The following is a 13,658-nucleotide window of genomic DNA, read 5'->3' on the forward strand; positions in this document are numbered from 1 at the left end:
AAGTGTATTATGCATTCTTCTGATCAATCCCAGGGTTACTCCTGCTCTGGAATAAAAAATAAGTAAGTAAGTACAGTTAACGTTAGCCTTAATTTTACTTTCTCTGTTGTGTGAGGGTTACATGCAATGGAAAGCACCTACTTCAAAAGGGTTTCCTTAATATTTTCCTGTAATACAAGCATGGGCTAAATGTATCCTTACATCTTGTGCTCTCTGTCAGAGAGCTCAATAAAAGGAAAAATTTATACACCTGGAGTTCAAAGTGATTGCTTCCCTTTTCCTGAATCTAGTAGCCTGAATTGATCCAATGGCTTGAGAGAATCTCACGTTGAGTTTCACTGCAGCACAGTGTACAGTTAACAGCTTTGAAAATAATAATAATTTAATTATAATTTAATAATATAATTTAATAATAATAATTTTCTAGTTACTTATCATTTAGAGTTTAAATCGCTAAATAAATGAAGGTGTTTTGGCATTAGGATACTCCTGGATCACAGGATCTGATGATAGGAAGGACATAAACAGAACAATTTTAGTCACTTGGGTGCAGTCCAAATCCTGCAAACTGCAATGCAAAACAAGACCCAAACAATGTTTTTTAAGACTCCAGTGCAAAGAGACAAGATGTCACTTGACCAAATAAATAAAAAAAACCCTTAATTTTTTCAGAAAATAGTGCCAAGCTCCCTGTCCCAGTTAGCCATAAGGAAGCCCATGACAAAAGGAAAGTCCCTCCGTGCAGTTTTGTTGGAGACAGGCTGTGTCTGGTTGAAGACCCCTGTCACCCCGTGCCATCCTCTCTGTACCCCTGAGGCCCACAAAGTCACACACTAACAATTCCTACCAGCAGTGGGGGATTTTTGTCTGCAGCCTAAAAGCCAACAGGAAGCTCCTATACCTGGGCATGGCACAGGAAACTACTCTTGGATAAGATGGGTGCTTAGGAAGGGAAAAAAGAAAACAGGACAAAGCTCTGCTAGGACTAAGTCACAGAGTTATCTGCTCAAATTCGTGTCGGGTGAAGCCTGATGCCAGTCCTCCTTGTTGTGAGCAAATTCCTTTCCAGTTTAGCTTCTAAGCTATGCCACAAGTATTTCCTTTGCCATCCTTACCACTATTGTTTGTTGCTAGTTCCTTCCGTGCATCATAACTGAAATGGGGCAATAAAGGTTTCCACAGACACGCAACAGACTTCTGTGCTTGAGGAAATGAAGGAAACCGTTCCAGTGAAAAAGAAAAATGGAATTCATGCAAACAGCTTCCATAGTGCTTTGTCAATACAGGATAAATCAGAACATAAGATATTAGGGTAGATTGGTAAACAAAATAGCCAAGGAATAAGCTAAACCCACAAAACCAACCAAAACAAAGCCAGACCTTCCTAGATTATTGGAAACAAATGTAAAGCACTAATCCTGCAGGCCTTTACTACTAGACAAAGCAAGCTTAAGCAACCACCTCAACTCCACAAGACTTTCTAAGCCTCCTTATCCTAACTAGGTGCAGATTTTATCACTTTCTCTGCCTGCCTTGAAAATCCTGAACAGCTGAGGCAGGAGGCTCGATTTCCACTTAAAGCCCTTTACACCTCTTCACCCCTTAAAAGTTACTTAGTAAGGATTTAGCTGCCTTGGGCTCTGGGTTTTTTCCTCCCAGGTTTCCTGTTACTCTGTGCACAGGCAAGGTAACTAACAATAGTCTCTGAAATAACAAAATACTTGATTTTTTTTTAAATTAACTTTTGTTACAGTTAATAAGGTAGCTTAGGAAGCAACTTTAGTTATAGAGTAACATATCTCAAAATAGTCTAACTAACCACCAATTTACATTTACCTTTGTAGTATCTCTAAATACTATATTTAGATTATATGTACTGTTCTCCTGTTTTACTGATGTTTTTCATTATATCTTAGATTATATAGTATATGGTTTGTGTATTCAGAAGAAGTATTCAAGCTCTAGTTTTAGAGTTTAAAACTATTATTGATGGAGAAATTAATTTCAGCAATAACTTAATATTTGTGTGTATGAAAAGAATAAAATAGCTCATTTAGAAGTAATCTACAATGTAACTTTAAAATGTCATTATGTTGAAGTGCCAGATACTTTGAAGTTTTTTTTTAAAAATCTAGTCTTTAAAATATGAAATTTCCATGATTTTGGAGTAAACATTTGATACAAGATCATGCTCTTACTTCAGCACTGCATGAAAACAATTATTTTTCCTTTGGTAAATAATATAGATTTAGTCTTCAATGAAGTGGTAACAAGGGGGGATGGCCTTAAACTGAAAAAAAAATTGGTTTTGATTGTATATCAGGAAGAAATTCTTCATGGTGAGGGTGGTGAGACTCTGGCCCAGGTTGCCCAGGGAAGCTGTGGCTGCCCCATCCCTGGAAGTGTTCAAGGCCAGGTTGGATGGGGCTTGGAGCAACCTGGGATGGTGGAAGGTGCCCTGCCCATAGCAGGGGTTAGGAATAAATGATCTGTGAAAGTCCCTTTCAACCTAAACCATTCAGTGATTCTGTGAAATTATTCATTCTACACATCTGTGACTGTGCCATCAATTTGTGTGGGGCTTGCCTTAATCACCAGGTGCACCTATAAAATAAGAAAACCACGAGTTAGATTTGTATTTCTCAGTCAGCTTCAGTAAACTATAACCTATGGAATATTGGCTATTAGAGCTTCCCTGTGGCCCCCTTCTCTGGCATAAACACCTTGCTTTGTCTTGGCCACAGCTGCAAAGGGAGGAATGCAGGACAAGAGCTCTCTGAAGGGCACTTTAGTGTCGGAGGCAGTGGTCAAATCCTTCTCTTGCAAAATACTTCGTTATTCTGCTTTTGGTGCCTTGATGCTCACAGAGGAGCATCAGGTAAAAGCAGAGTTTTATTGCCATGACGGCTTCTGTGAGGCAGGGACACCGAGGTTCAGATGACCTCAGTCCCAGGTGAGAAGTTAGAATATTGATTATATTGGTTCAGTGCTTCTCTTAACTTGGGTTTTTGTCAGATTCTGTAACAGAATCACCTTGCTGTTTTATTGAAACCAGAAAAATGGTGATTTGCTGCTGTTTAAGCAGATGCTGTGCCGCTATTTTTAAGGCTGTATGTGCTTACCAAGACAAGACTGACCTGCAGCATTGTTGCTTTGCAACTTGACCCAACGCTATAACTCTGTGTGTGTGTTTTTATCGGCGGGCACCTCGAGGGAGCCGCTCCCGTCCCCTCACGGGAGCCACCGCCCACAGCCCGTCCCGCCTCACGGCCGCCCTGGCGCCGCCCCGCCCCGCCCCGCCCGCCCCGCGGCGGCAGCGCCATGGCGGCCGTGCGGGACGTGGAGATCGACCCCGAGGGCACCTTCAAGTACATCCTGGTGCGCCTGCAGCGCCCGGGCGGCGGCGAGCAGCGGGACATCGTCCGCGGCACCAGGGCGGCCGAGTTCCACAGTGCGTGTCAGCCCGCGGGGCGCGGGGGGAGCGGGCGGCGGCCGGAGCGGGGCCCCGCGGCGGCGGCTCTGAGGCGAGCGGGAGCCCCGGCATGGGTAGCTCCAAAGTCCCCTTTTCTCCGCTTTCCGCGTCCCCCGTGTGGTACGAAAACTGGGGCAATAGATCTGTCAGGTGCCATTTCCGAACCCAATTGAAGGGAATGAGGAGGTGTCTTTACGAGCAAACTGCGGGCCTGATGGTAGATAAAGCCAGCCACTGCGAGGTGAGAGAAGCTATGGAGGGAGAACCATAAATTCCGTAGGAATTCCGCTAATTGACACAGATTATTACTCACTCAAGACTGTGCTACATCCCTGCATTTACAGAAGAAGAACAGAGACACAAGGAAAAAGAAAAAAAGTTAAGAGAGTACACATTAGAAAGGGGGTTTTTTTAGGCGATTGGGTCAGTCTGTACTTCTCAAGTACCACAGCCAGTAGGGTAAGATGGAAATACGGCCGGGAAATTAGGATAAAAAGGAGGCTCTAACAATTTGAGAGACTCCACGGGGAATGCCCATGACCTCTCCCTTCATTCCAATAAAGTTAAAGGACTCCTTTATCTCCTTTTTGGACAAAAACCTCTAGTGTTTGTGGATTAATTTTGCTGACACAATCAGCCTCATTTTGGAGAATGCTATATGCTGAGTAAAAAACTAACGGGCTTTAACTGCAGCTCTTCTACACCTCTGAAGAGAAACCTCCCTCCCTTGTAGGTGAAATGAGAAATTAGTTAAAAATGGGTTCTAGACTCTGTAATGCCAGTGCCTGTTCTAATGGCTCTCACCATTCTTCTTGTGCAGATCATATATTTGAAAAAGTAAATCCTGAGATGGAAAAGCTGGGATATGAGTGCAAGTGCCTTGGAGGAGGGAAAATTGAACATAATAGCAAAGACAAGAAAATCAGGGTATTTGGGCTCTCAACAGTAAGTGCATCTCTCCTTTCAAATGCTTCTGTCTCTGGTGCTCTGGGATTTTTGGTTAATAGCGTGGTGGCTTTTGGCAATTTACATCACACTTTAAACATTAACTGGGAAACTTGCCTGGCTCACTTTTAAGATAGATTAGAAAAACACTAGTTTTAGGGCATAAAATTGGTATCACTCGGCATTAGGTTAAGTTAGAATTAAGACTGAAAATGGAAGTTGGCATCCCTTGACTCAATATTTTAGTCTGACTGCTGGAGCAGGAATAGCCCATTTGTAGCCACAGGGGCTGGATCCAGCTATTGTATGATCTTCATATCTGCCAATAAAAGTGTTGGTTGGAAGTCAGCTAAATTGTGAATGTTTTGTGCCTGTGTTGGGTGGGAAGAGTAGATACAGTTTGTGTGTGGTAAATTTTTAGCAGGTGAAAATGTAGTAATGCACTTAGTGATACTAAAAGTAGCTTTTTTTTTTTCCTCTTATTGTTCTGTTTAAATTTGTTTTCTTTGAGAGGCTCAGTAAATGGTCAGAATTTCTCTAATTTAGGGAATGTGCTATAGTCTTTTCTGGTATTGCTCAGTGATGAAGAGTAGCTGCTTCTGTAGTAATAACTGAGTAAAGCTTCTAGGTTTCTAAAGGAGACAGGAAGAAAACAGTTCTATGAAGTTCATTTAATTTTCTATGGAAAGTGAGAGATAACTCCAAATCTGCTTACCTTTGATGAGCAGTGAAGGTTGGGCCTTGAATGTATTAAATGTTTTTAAACAGAACTACCAATTCTGTTAGTGCTGCTTTTGTTCCAAGATGATTCTGGAATCATAAGAAAGAAAAAAAACTCCTTAGGATTTGTGTGAGATGGGAAGGTGCAGTATATTGCATGTTACACTAAATTCTTCTGATGGTTTGTGTTCATCATGATTGCATTTTTAGGTGAGATTTGACACCTGTATTAGTAATCAAGCTGCCAAATTAAGTTTTAGAGGCAGTGTAGGCTTGCAGTCTGAGAAATACACTTTATTCTCTGCTTTTGGTGCCCTGATGCTCACAGAAGAACATCAGGTAAAAGCAGAGCTTTATTGCCATGAGGGCTTCTGTCAGGTAGAGACCCTGAGGCTCAGATGGCCCTCACTCCTAGGTCAAAAGTTAAAATATTATGTAGGTTTAATGCTTCTCTTGACTTGGGGTTTTGTTGTCAGACTCTAAAACAGAACTACCTTGGTGTTTCATGGAAACCACAGAAATAGTCATTAACGTCTTTTGAAGCTGTTCTGCTATTTTTAAGGCTGGATGGGGTCTTCAAAGTGGTTGCCAAGGCAAGAGTGAGCCGTGGATCTGTTGCTTTCCAACTGGCATAACTAGATTATCTGTTATTTTTGAAAAGCTTGCGTTTTATAATGCATGAACTTTAACCTTTTCAGTTTACATTTTTCATTTTTAAAATTTTCAGCTTGTTTATTTAAGCTATTCCTCTTTGGGGCTGTCACTGATGAATAAGAGTATGTTTTGTTTGATAATACAACCTTGGGCCCTTTTTTTTCAGTCTTCTAAGTAAACTTTCATGTGAAATGTTATGGGGAAAAAAAAACCTGTAAATCACAGATTTCTATCAGTATACTGCACTGTGGTTAAGTGTAGTTCAGCAAGAAGAGATCAAGATAATTCTGATCATGTAAGACAATAATGGAAGGGCCACTGACCACAACTGCCTTAAATTTCAGTGCAAGAATAACTCTGTGACCAGTGATCTTTAAATGAGGGTTAAAAATCCCATGGGTGATCTAACCTTACCTTGGAGTTGCAATGGCTGAAGAGCACGGATACTTAAAATTGTGCTATTATCAGCTAAGGCAAGATGGGAAATAAATAAAACATGAACACTATGATTTCTTTAGTGACCAGAATAGTGCTCAAATGCTCACATGTGTTTGCTTATTCCCTTTAGCTGAGCCAAATCAGCTGTTTGTATGCTCACACATTAAAGTGGGTTAATGCAATCTCTGTGGTGTAAAGGATTGTTCCATGAATACAGTGGCTGATGGGTTGGGAACATTTTAAAACAAGCTTTCTGCTGGAGAAATTCTGTGGAAAATGCGTTCTAAATTTGACCCCATCTCATTTATTTTCTAGAACTTGAATTTGGGGAAGGAGGGAATTGAAGAGGATAATAGAAAAATAAAACATGATACTGCAAAAGTAACTTTTTAGAACTTGTTTTTGATTTGCATGGGAACAACTGAATGGTTCTGAAGACCTAATATCCATGTCCAATTTGTTCTGTCTTGCAGGGCTATGGAAAAGCAGATCACTCAGTGACTGTGGAGATACTGAAGAAAGAGTATACAGATTATGAAATCTCATGGTCAGATGACAAGAAATAAACTTGTGAACACAACGAGCAGTTCCAGCCTGGGAACTGTGAGCTGTACTTTGATAAATAAAATTGAATGTGTGTATGTAACCATAAATCTGGAGTAACTGGACTCTGCTGTAGTTTATAATATGGTTGGTAATCCTCAGATATATCTTAATTTTTAGATCATTTCTTTGTGCAGAACCTGAAGTTCCTTTTCCCAATCCTTTTGATGTGCCCTTTAGTTAAATACTCCCACACCATCTTTCTTCTAACTTGTTTTCATCCAGTCCCACTTCACTGATCTGTTGCAGGATACCTCAGGATTTACCATCAGCTTCAAACACCACTGGACCAAACCTGTTCCCTGGTCTTTTGACCACAGTATTTGCAATTTATTTTTTTCTTACTTTTTAGGCTTTTCATCTTTCTTATCCACATTTTAAAAAAACTGGTGTGGAGGGTGGGGTTGACTGTTACAGTTCTTCACCAATGATCCAAATCTTTGATTTACTCAATGATTTTAAAATCTAGTATTCTGCAGAAGTAATGATCAAAATATTTGATTTTCCTGAAAGAACCTTCTGTACAGAAGACTGATGGCAATGTAAAATTCTGCCAATGCTTTTTTCATTCTGATTCCCCTGGACTGCTTTTATTTGTGTGAATTTAGTAATTCTTTCCTTTTTTTTTTCCTAGCAGTAATTATGTTATAGTAAACTACCTCCTCAGTACACCTAGGCAGTATCTGAATTAGTTAACATCACCCTTCTGTTGTGGCAGGATGTTGTTGCCTTTTGTTTGTTGTGAAATTACTTGCTACAATTTTCACTTTTTTGTTTCATGATAGTTTTCATTTAATGCGTTAGTAGATTTATTGACTTGCTTTCTTGAAGGCTTGCTGACTTCCAGAGGTATTTGTATATAAATTTGAATTCTTCCCTTTGCTGTGGTTCCCACTGCACTTAACCAGCAGTATCTGGTGATATAAAGAAGCTTTTCCTATAGGGAAGCTTTTTCAGCATGCAAGTGACTCTTACAGTACAAACCAGGAAATCTGAGAGACTTTAGGCCAGTTTCTATCTCCAAAAATCCTGCTGTTACTCCCTTCTTAGAGATGTGATCCATCTTAAGTCACCTTTCTGTGGCTTTGTTTCAGTTGGGTGTAATTTTCTGTTCTCATTCTCAACCCTTTCAGTCCAGTCCTCATCAGAAGAGTTCCAGGGGTGTCCATCCCAATGATCACCTTGCAGCAGAATCTCCTGAATCTGGTGCTACAGGTCTCTTGGTTAGCTCCAGATTCCCCCACTTGCAGCCTGGATTTTCCCCTCCAGCACCCTTGCCTGCTTTGGCATCTGCTCTTTGTGTTTCTCTTCGAATTCTTGTGCAATGGGTTGTCTGGGTACACTTCAAATACTGTGATAATGATTGCAGGATTGATTTTACTTAACAAGATTTTGATTTCACAGCATGATATAATAACCTGTGCCTAATAACCAAGAATAGCACACAAGTCAGTAACCTGCAAATTGGGCACTTCCCAGTTCCATTATCATGGCCTTTTCTTCCCCTAAGCTTTAGTTAAATAACTCTAGTTGCCAGTATACAAACCTGAGCTTTAAATAGCCTCATTTCCCAAAACTGGCAAAGAGTCTCCAAATGGAAGTCATCAGTTAGGCATAGCTGTGTTAAAACAAACAAGCCTTTCAACTTAGTTTCCTGAGGTATTTAATGAGTGATTTTAATCTCTGTCTCCACAATACTTACAGGAAAGACATCATTTAGACTGGACTTATTATTGTAATGACGTGTTCAAAATGTGAGGGGGAGAAAAAACAGTGATGATTTGGAGTGGGCTGATCAAAATTGAGTTACTAGCTGACCTCTACCTTTTATTTCTTTATAGAAGAAAGATTTTAATGTATCACAAAAAAAAAATACTGTGAGGAACCTCCCAATTCAGTTCTTTTTTTTTTAGTGCAGTGTCATTTGGGGCAATTGAATTTCCCTGGTCATTAAGTAATATGTGTAAGTGTACAAAGGAGTGAAAAGTTTATTTTCTTCTCTTCCAGTCTGTGAGGAGGAGCAAGCCACTGGTCACTAGGGTGGTGAGGAATTCTCAGGTAGAGCAAGCCTTAATGTAGATGAGGGAAATTAGTTTTATTTGAAGTTGAAACAACAGCAACAACCTACAAAACTAAGGGTTGAATTCTGTTTCTTCTCAGCATGTACCTGCTGAATTCTAAGAACAGAACTCCTCTAGAATATGGAAATTCCAATGCTAATTGTGCTGATTCCACTTGAGAAAAAGCATCCTTCATTTTCTAATCAGATTCTGAAATGGGAAGTTAATTATACTGAGGTTACTTGTTTTGCAGGTGTGCAATCACTATAAAATTGTGGCTCTACCATTCATCCCTAGAAGTCCTGAAAATTCTGATTCTGCACTTGTACAAAACCAGCTGTGTTTGAGCCAAATACTGAGTGAAGGAACAGTAATCAAACCAAAGATGGTGAGTTTGATAGTGGAATATCATAAAGAGGAAATACAGTAGAATATTTAAGTACCTTCTTCATTTATTCATCCAAAATGACATGAGATTCTTGTTCCTAATAACCATATTCTTTGTCATAGTGGTCAACATTTCTTATTACCTCAGATATGGTTGTCTGGAACTGCATTACACTGGGAGGTGTAGAACAATCTTTTTGAAACAAGGAGTTTGAAAAATGACAAATGGTAATCCATTTGTTTCCAGCTTCTCTGTTTTGACAGAAAAAAATATAAAGCTATTAACAGTACCTTCTTGATTTGCCAAAACTAAAACTTTTTTTGCTCCTCAGCCTGTAGCCAGCAGCTGTTATTAAGTTTCAGAGCTGGTGCAGAAAAATTCCAAAGCACTGTGGCAGTCATAGCAAAACTGACTTTTTTCCTCCTTCTCCTATCCTGTGAGAAGCTCAATTCAGTAGTTTCCAAAGCATCCCTTTAAAATAGTCTGAAGCAGCAGTGAAGGCTCTTCTGTAAAGTACAGGAAATCCTTTTCAACTCTCTCTTAATAGCAGCAGGTTCAAAATAGGAACCTTGGGATTGATTTTCAGCATCTTCAGTGATGGAAACTTGGTGTAATTAAACTGATTTAGGTCACTGCTGTACTAAGTTTCTTTCCACCACCTCAAACTTGTTCCTTCTGCTCTACACTGAATATCCTTGCATCCAGTTTACTGCAGTGCTCACTGTCTCCAAGTTTGTATTTCTGCAAGGGCACCTGATAAAGCAGTGCATGATGACAACAGCTGTCTAATAGCTTTCTGCCTGGTTTTGGCCAGGGCAAAACATGCAGTGGATTTCCTTTTTTTGTTAGAATTGCTGGTGACAGTGAGTGCTCAAGACCAGGATTTGTAGTTCTTTGGGGGTTTGTTTGCATTTCTGGTAAGGCAATTTCTTCAGCAACATCACTACCTTCAGCCTACGAAAGTGCCTTGTATTGCAGGCTTTTTTCTGAGTGCTTTCAGTCCTGCCAAACTGCTGAGAAAAGATTTAAGAGGTGTGGATGTTCAGTAGTACCCCCAGCAAGTTTTGAAAATGGGGCAATTAATTTCTAGAAAAACCTTGTTAAACCAGTACAGCAATCTATTAAACTGTGCTATTACAGGGGAGTTTATCTCCTTTTCCAATTGTCTCCTAAAGCTCAGTTTTATCATCCTCCAGTATTTCATTTGTAGGCATATTGGCTGGTAGAAGGATCTTATCTTGAGTAGGATATTCTTTCAAGTCAGCTTCTAAAACAGCATGGATTTTTCTAATTCCTTGCTGAAATTTTCTTCGCCTATGACAGAATCTGAATGTGAAAACTTGCAGACCACGGTAATTAATATTGCTGCACTCTTTAGAAGTTGTGAATAAGTCATGTGTGCATTGCACATGGAAATATTACATGGATTTCTGAGATCCCCGGCAGAGCAGAGCACGAGTGATAAATACAATCACATCCCCCTCTGCTGGCAAAGCAGCGGAGCTCAGAGGTGTGTGGGCCCTGCCTGAATCTGGCTGCAGTTATGCTGCCCAACTCTTGAGAAGAGCCTCTTGCACACTAAATTTGTCTTGTTCAGCCACAATATGTCATGCATGTCATTCCCATGTCATCCATGTCATTCCTGTGATGTACAGTTCTGGTGCTGACAGAATGTGGAAGCCTGGCTGCAGACAATGACTTGCTTAATCTTTATATATAAATTAATTATCATAAACAGATGCTGCTTTAAGCAGTGCAAAGTCAACATCAGGAGAGTCCCTCACTTCTAGTCAGACACCAGAATTTGTCAAACATTTCAACAACCACCATCCTTAATTTGTTAAATAAAAATAACAGAGGAAAAAGCGAAGAGACATGTGGATTAAAACATTTTTGAGTTATTTTTGAAGATTAGTAGTTTAATTTTAAGAGGAATTTTTAAAGGCAATTTCCATAATGCATCGCTGCAGACCCTGATCAATTGTTTTAACTACACTGGTTCTAAACACGTTTTTCTCCTCAATGAATTTCTCAAAGAGATAGATACCACCACCAACTCCAAAATAATGCACTTTGCTTGCCAAATACACACGGCCATTTCTCTCCAAGAGCTGAGCCAGTGTATCATGCAGAGCACTGTAGTAGTCAGGATTATAGATGGTCTCAGAGGTGAGAATTACATCGTACTTTGAACAGGGTTGGCTGCTGTTTAACAGGAGCTGGCTGACTTGAGACCACTCTCCAGAAAAAAATCTGCACCTGCTGAGCACATCAGGTGAGCCCTGTGCTTTCCTGGGCCTCTTTGAAGGAGGCTGGCTGGCTTTTGTGTCCTCCCCCCTGCCCACCCTCCTGCCTTCACCGGTGCAGTTGGCCACCACGTTAGGCAAGGTTATTTCATCAATCACGGTGCTGTTGTAGTCCTGAAAATGGACTCTGGCAGCGTCACCCTGTAAAGCCACAATTCCCAGCAATCCAGCTCCGCAGCCAAGATCCAACACAGTCTTGTTGGTAAACTCTACTCCAGCCTCGGAAAAGTAGTCCATGAGATCAAAGGTGCATTCCCAGATTTTCAGCCCCCCTTCGTAAACTCCTGGGATGAGATCGGAGTGAGAAGAAACACTCTTGGACACGATGCCTTCACTGTCAGTGTCACCTGAACACGTCATCTCCACTACAGACAGCTTCACATGAGACAGGTCCAATACTGTTTCCATGACTTTATTTTCCAATACTTTGTTGAGATCTTCTGGAATGCTGTGCTCCTTGGCAGCTTTCACACAGAGGTTTTTCTTGGAAGCTGCCTCATCCCGGTGCTCGGCAGCAGCCAGCTTCGGGCTGCAGTCTGCTGCAGGACCGGCAGTTTCTCTGCTCTTTTCTCTGGACTCCTGCTTGTGGTTTGGAGAATACAGCAGTAAGAAGTCACCATCTGCCTCACTGTTCTCATTTTCATCAACAGCAAAATCAAATCGAAAATCCATTTTCAGGAATAATAGTTTTTTAAAAGCTTAATGTATTACAGCCAGCTTTTATGAAGGTATTGTTGCAGGACAGAGTATTTCGCTGGTGCAGTATCAGATGTCTTGCCAAGAGCCAGGTGCATTGCTGCTGGAAATAAGAGCAAATAGTTTTATGTATCATTAATATCAGCACAAACCGTCTAATTGTAGCATCCTGGTTTTCATTACCGGGCTCCCCCGGGAAGTCGTGGAGTCTCCCTCTCTGGAAACATTCCAAATCCACCTGGGCGCGTCGCTGTGTCACCAGCTCTGGGTGGCGTCGCCTTGGCAGGCGGCTTGGACCAGATGATCTCCAGAGCTCCCTTCCAATCTTAACCGTTCTGTAATTTTTAAAAAACAACCCTCTCTAACCACTAAAGTTTATTAAAACACAGCATCACCGGTGACCCTGCCGTACATACCATAGGTACAGTGAAGGGAGTTAGGACAGCTGCCAACTCCGCTAAAGCTCGCATTTCAGACCCAGCGTTTCAAGGGGCGCAAACCCAGAGGGCCGGGTGAGGGACTCCGGGTGAGGGGTTCCGGGTGAGGGGCTCCGGGAGCGTTTCCCGTGCCGTTTCCCGTGCCGTTTCCCGTGCCGTTTCCCCGCCCCGTGCCCGCACGCACCGCGGCCGCCGCTCCAGCCCTGCTCCGCTTCTCCCACGTGGAGCCGCTTCCGCTTCCTGGGCGCGGGGCCTTGTGGGAGCGCGGCGCTTTCCCGCCGTCCGCGCTGAGGCGGCGCCCCCGCCATGTCCCCGGCGGACCCCGAGCTGCTCCTGCGGGAGCTGGGCGGCTGGGACTGGGAGCTCTGCCGCCGGGAGCTGCCCGCCGTGCTGCCCCGGCTCCTCATATCCTTCCCGGCGGGGCTCTGGGGTGGCTGCGGGAAAGGCACGGGAGTGGTGGTGGGGGAGGTGTGTGCATCCTTCGGGGTTCCACGGTTCAACCAAATCTGTGTGAGGGAGAGCGATGGGACCTTTGTGAGGGGCCGGGGATTCCGCTGCATACGGGTACAGCCTTTCCCTGGAATAAAAGTTTCATAGAATCTGGAAAACGCCTGTGGTTCACTCAGCACTGTAGAAAACCTCCGACACACCTCCCACCTACCCCTCCAAACAAACCCAACCCCGTAAAAAACCCCAAACCACACACCACCAAAAAGAGAAAAAAAAAAGGAAAAGAAAAAACCCTCAATACTTACCTTCTAATACGTTTTGGAAATACTTTGTTGATCCTGCGGGTACTCTGGGCTGTCAGCCTGCATTGATTATGAGCATCCCCACCAATTTCATACGTACGTGAGACAGTGATAGGAGTCGCTGTGGCTTCTGCGGGTGCTTTAAAGATATTCTTTATAGCAGAACAAGTTTGATTTTCTTTAACGT

General features: G+C 42.1%; 2 protein-coding genes across 6 annotated transcripts; one reads left to right on the plus strand and one right to left on the minus strand.

The window, feature by feature from the left end:
• The first annotated feature begins 3,277 nt into the window (after positions 1-3,277).
• Positions 3,278-6,882, plus strand: LOC134555226 (14 kDa phosphohistidine phosphatase-like). Its single transcript, XM_063406660.1, has 3 exons — positions 3,278-3,451; positions 4,293-4,417; positions 6,703-6,882. Exons 1-3 carry the CDS (start codon positions 3,322-3,324, stop codon positions 6,793-6,795), a joined length of 348 nt encoding a protein of 115 aa, XP_063262730.1. The 5' UTR covers positions 3,278-3,321; the 3' UTR covers positions 6,796-6,882.
• Positions 6,883-9,324: 2,442 nt separating this feature from the next.
• METTL18 (methyltransferase 18, RPL3 N3(tau)-histidine) lies at positions 9,325-13,638 on the minus strand. Of its 5 annotated transcripts, none has more exons than XM_063406650.1 (3): positions 13,475-13,638; positions 12,699-13,296; positions 9,325-12,382 (listed from the first exon to the last, which is right to left on the minus strand). In XM_063406650.1, the coding sequence occupies exon 3, from the start codon at positions 12,256-12,258 to the stop codon at positions 11,206-11,208; it is 1,053 nt and encodes a 350-aa protein (XP_063262720.1). In that variant the 5' UTR covers positions 12,259-12,382; positions 12,699-13,296; positions 13,475-13,638; the 3' UTR covers positions 9,325-11,205. The 5 variants fall into 5 exon arrangements, with proteins under 5 accessions (XP_063262720.1, XP_063262721.1, XP_063262722.1 ...); XM_063406651.1 differs by adding an exon at positions 12,466-12,617 and having other exon boundaries at positions 12,699-13,638; XM_063406652.1 differs by adding an exon at positions 12,466-12,617 and having other exon boundaries at positions 9,325-12,385; positions 12,699-13,638.
• Between the last annotated feature and the right edge of the window lie 20 nt (positions 13,639-13,658).

Source organism: Prinia subflava, chromosome 10 (assembly GCF_021018805.1).
Source record: "Prinia subflava isolate CZ2003 ecotype Zambia chromosome 10, Cam_Psub_1.2, whole genome shotgun sequence".
In the NCBI taxonomy this organism is placed as follows: Eukaryota; Metazoa; Chordata; class Aves; order Passeriformes; family Cisticolidae; genus Prinia; species Prinia subflava.